At 43.2% G+C, this 3,824-nt stretch overlaps 1 protein-coding gene across 4 annotated transcripts in view; it reads left to right on the top strand.

Moving 5' to 3' along the window:
- Positions 1-319: 319 nt before the first annotated feature.
- LOC109873852 (amyloid-beta A4 precursor protein-binding family B member 3) overlaps positions 320-3,824 on the top strand; it is a 28,419-nt gene continuing 24,914 nt past the window's right edge. For all 4 annotated transcript variants that reach the window (XR_004206185.1, XR_004206186.1, XM_031809466.1 and 1 more), the window contains exon 1: positions 320-1,232. Coding sequence is in view for 2 of the 4 variants with exons in the window: in XM_031809466.1 (XP_031665326.1) it covers positions 1,184-1,232 (49 nt within the window). In the remaining 2 variants the exon portion in view is untranslated. The remainder of the gene's footprint in view (positions 1,233-3,824) is intronic.

The following is a 3,824-nucleotide window of genomic DNA, read 5'->3' on the forward strand; positions in this document are numbered from 1 at the left end:
TTCCTATAGTATGTATTCTATATTCTAGAAAAGTACGATTTTAGGTCTGTTTGTTGGTGTGCACTTCACCCTTGTCCCTAAAGTACATGTTCTCTGCCTCCTGCCCAGCCGTCCTTAAGGCAGAGAGAGAGAGAGAGAGAGAGAGAGAGAGAGAGAGAGAGAGAGAGAGAGAGAGAGAGAGAGAGAGAGAGAGAGAGAGAGAGAGAGAGAGAGAGAGAGAGAGAGAGAGAGAGAGAGAGAGAGAGAGAGAGAGAGAGAGAGAGAGAGAGAGAGAGAGAGAGAGAGAGAGAGAGAGAGAGAGAGAGAGAGAGAGAGAGAGAGCGCCAGGGGACAATCAGAGAGGGAGGGAGGGAGAGAGAGAAAAAGCTAGAGTGTGTGTGAGAGAGGTAAGGGGTGGGGGGAAAGAGGAGGGGGAGTGGCCGAAGCTGCAGGCACCACTGAGCACAATACAGAAAGAGAGAGAGAGAGAAACGATAGGCGGCAGCAGTATAACAAACAGCATCCCTCCAGCACAGATACAGAGATAGAGAGATATCATCAAGACAGAGAGAGAGATCATCAAGACAGACAGAGAGAGAGATCAAGACAGACAGAGAGAGAGATCATCAAGACAGACACAGAGATCAAGACAGACAGAGAGAGATCATCAAGACAGACACAGAGATCAAGACAGACAGAGAGAGATCATCAAGACAGAGAGACAGTTCATCATTACAGAGAGAGATCATAAAGACAGAGAGAGAGAGAGAGAGAGATATCATCAAACCAGAGAGGGAGATTTTCAAGACAGAGAGAGATCATCAAGACAGAGAGAAAGACAGAGATTATCAATACAGACAGGGGGATCTTCAAGACAGAGATAAAGCTCTTCAAGACAGAGAGGGAGAACTTCAAGACAGAGAGGGAGATCTTCAAGACAGAGAGGGAGATCTTCAAGACAGAGATAAAGCTCTTCAAGACAGAGAGCGAGATCATCAAGACAGAGAGGGAGAAGGGATTATATTTTTATAGCTTTTACTCAGAGTGCTGGCCAGGGCTTGCACATAGAGAGGAGAGAGTGACACAGACGGAGATAGAGAGTGGAGTGAAGATTTTAATCCTCTTGGCATGCGAGTGTGTCCCTGGCTGCTTGGAATGTGTTGCAGCTAACCCGGGGGCCAGGACGGAAGGAACAACTCTCACCATGCTGGGGAAGGATTACATGCTCGCCATCATCATAGTCAATTATGACGGTGAGTAGGCTACACACACACACACACACACACACACACACACACACACACACACACACACACACACACACACACACACACACACACACACTGTCCTCCTCCAGACTTTTTTCTCTTAGCCCTCATTCCTCAGAGGAAGTGGAAGAGAAGAGGAGGAGTGAGTTAGTGTTGGTCTGTAGGTGTGAGCTGATTAATTGTCCCACAAACACTGAAGAGTGATTCTTGGCGATACATGTACAGTTTAAGTGATCATGGAAATACAATGTTTATGAAGACTGAGTTAGATGATTGTGGTTTTGTTGAGAGGTCAGGTAGTGAACTATAGTGCCTCTGTTAGACGAAGAACATGTGGATCTATGAATGTTTTGTATTTAGCTTTGTATTAAAGATAATAATGGTGATGGTGGGCATTTCACTAGCAGTGATGCATCATATATGTATCAGTGATGCATCATATATGTATCAGTGATGCATGTTGCTTCTGAGAAGTTTCATATATCACATTGGTACTAGCTGGTCTCGCTCAAAGCATTGGACCATAAGTCTCTCCCCCCCCCCCCCCTCTCTCTCTCTGTCTCTCTCTGTCTCTCTCTCTCTCTCTCTCTCTCTCTCTTTCTCTCTTTCTCTCTCTCTCTCTCTTTCTCTCTTTCTCTCTCTCTCTCTCTCTCTCTCTCTCTCTCTCTCTCTCTCTCTCTGTCTCTGTCTCTCTCTCTCTCTGTCAATTCAATTCAATTCAATTCAAGGGCTTTATTGGCATGGGAAACATGTGTTAACATTGCCAAAGCAAGTGAGGTAGACAACATACAAAGTGAATATATAAAGTGAAAAACAACAAAAATTAACAGTAAACATTACACATACAGAAGTTTCAAAACAGTAAAGACATTACAAATGTCATATTATATATATATATATACAGTGTTTTAACAATGTACAAATGGTTAAAGGACACAAGATAAAATAAATAAGCATAAATATGGGTTGTATTTACAATGGTGTTTGTTCTTCACTGGTTGCCCTGTTCTCGTGGCAACAGGTCACAAATCTTGCTGCTGTGATGGCACACTGTGGAATTTCACCCAGTAGATATGGGAGTTTTTCAAAATTGGATTCGTTTTCGAATTCTTTGTGGATCTGTGTAATCTGAGGGAAATATGTCTCTCTAATATGGTCATACATTGGGCAGGAGGTTAGGAAGTGCAGCTCAGTTTCCACCTCATTTTGTGGGCAGTGAGCACATAGCCTGTCTTCTCTTGAGAGCCATGTCTGCCTACGGCGGCCTTTCTCAATAGCAAGGCTATGCTCACTGAGTCTGTACATAGTCAAGGCTTTCCTTAATTTTGGGTCAGTCACAGTGGTCAGGTATTCTGCCGCTGTGTACTCTCTGTGTAGGGCCACATAGCATTCTAGTTTGCTCTGTTTTTTTGTTAATTCTTTCCAATGTGTTAAGTAGTTATCTTTTTGTTTTCTCATGATTTGGTTGGGTCTAATTGTGCTGCTGTCCTGGGGCTCTGTAGTGTGTGTTTGTGTTTGTGTTTGTGAACAGAGCCCCAGGACCAGCTTGCTTAGGGGACTCTTCTCCAGGTTCATCTCTCTGTAGGTGATGGCTTTGTTATGGAAGGTTTGTGAATCGCTTCCTTTTAGGTGGTTGTAGAATTTAACAGCTCTTTTCTGGATTTTGATAATTAGTGGGTATCGGCCTAATTCTGCTCTGCATGCATTATTTGGCGTTCTACGTTGTACACGGAGGATATTTTTGCAGAATTCTCAATTTGGTGTTTGTCCCATTTTGTGAAGTCTTGGTTGGTGAGCGGACCCCAGACCTCACAACCATAAAGGGCAATGGGCTCTATGACTGATTCAAGTATTTTTAGCCAAATCCTAATTGGTATGTTGAAATTTATGTTTCTTTTGATGGCATAGAATGCCCTCCTTGCCTTGTCTCTCAGGTCGTTCACGGCTTTGTGGAAGTTACCTGTGGTGCTGATGTTTAGGCCAAGGTATGTATAGTTTTTTGTGTGCTCTAGGGCAACAGTGTCTAGATGGAATTTGTATCTGTCTCTCTCTCTGTCTAGTGAGTCCAGTCTGCAACGTGGTCCTTGAGGGCCTACCTACATGAATTCACAGGATGGCTGCTTAAAATTCTGTGCATCCGTATGTTTGCCGCTGATCTTCATGTAATTCTTCGATTTTGTTATATTAAAATATATCATGCCATGATTTTGAAATGTGTTTGGAAAATTGTTTAGGTGAGTTTAGTCTCATTTTCTGTCCAACTTAGTGTCCCTCACCCTCCCCACAAACAGTAAACAAATACCAGCCCAGAGATGCTATTTATAGAGGACAGGATGTGTTGTTCACCTGGGTGACTGTGTGGGTTGCCATGTGACTTGGTGTTGTCTTGGTAACTGTTGCCCTCCTGGTGTAAGGAGTGGCTGTCAGCTAGTATATTATTGGGAGTATTGGACAGGACAGTAGCCAGTTAGCACAGTGTTTTGTTGTAAGCACAAAGGAGAGTGGAGTCAATGGAGAGAATAATCAGTTTGATGACTAAAACATCGATATTACATTTAATGATTTATTCTACAGTAT

This window comes from Oncorhynchus kisutch, linkage group LG29 (genome assembly GCF_002021735.2).
Source record: "Oncorhynchus kisutch isolate 150728-3 linkage group LG29, Okis_V2, whole genome shotgun sequence".
Taxonomy (NCBI): domain Eukaryota; kingdom Metazoa; phylum Chordata; class Actinopteri; order Salmoniformes; family Salmonidae; genus Oncorhynchus; species Oncorhynchus kisutch.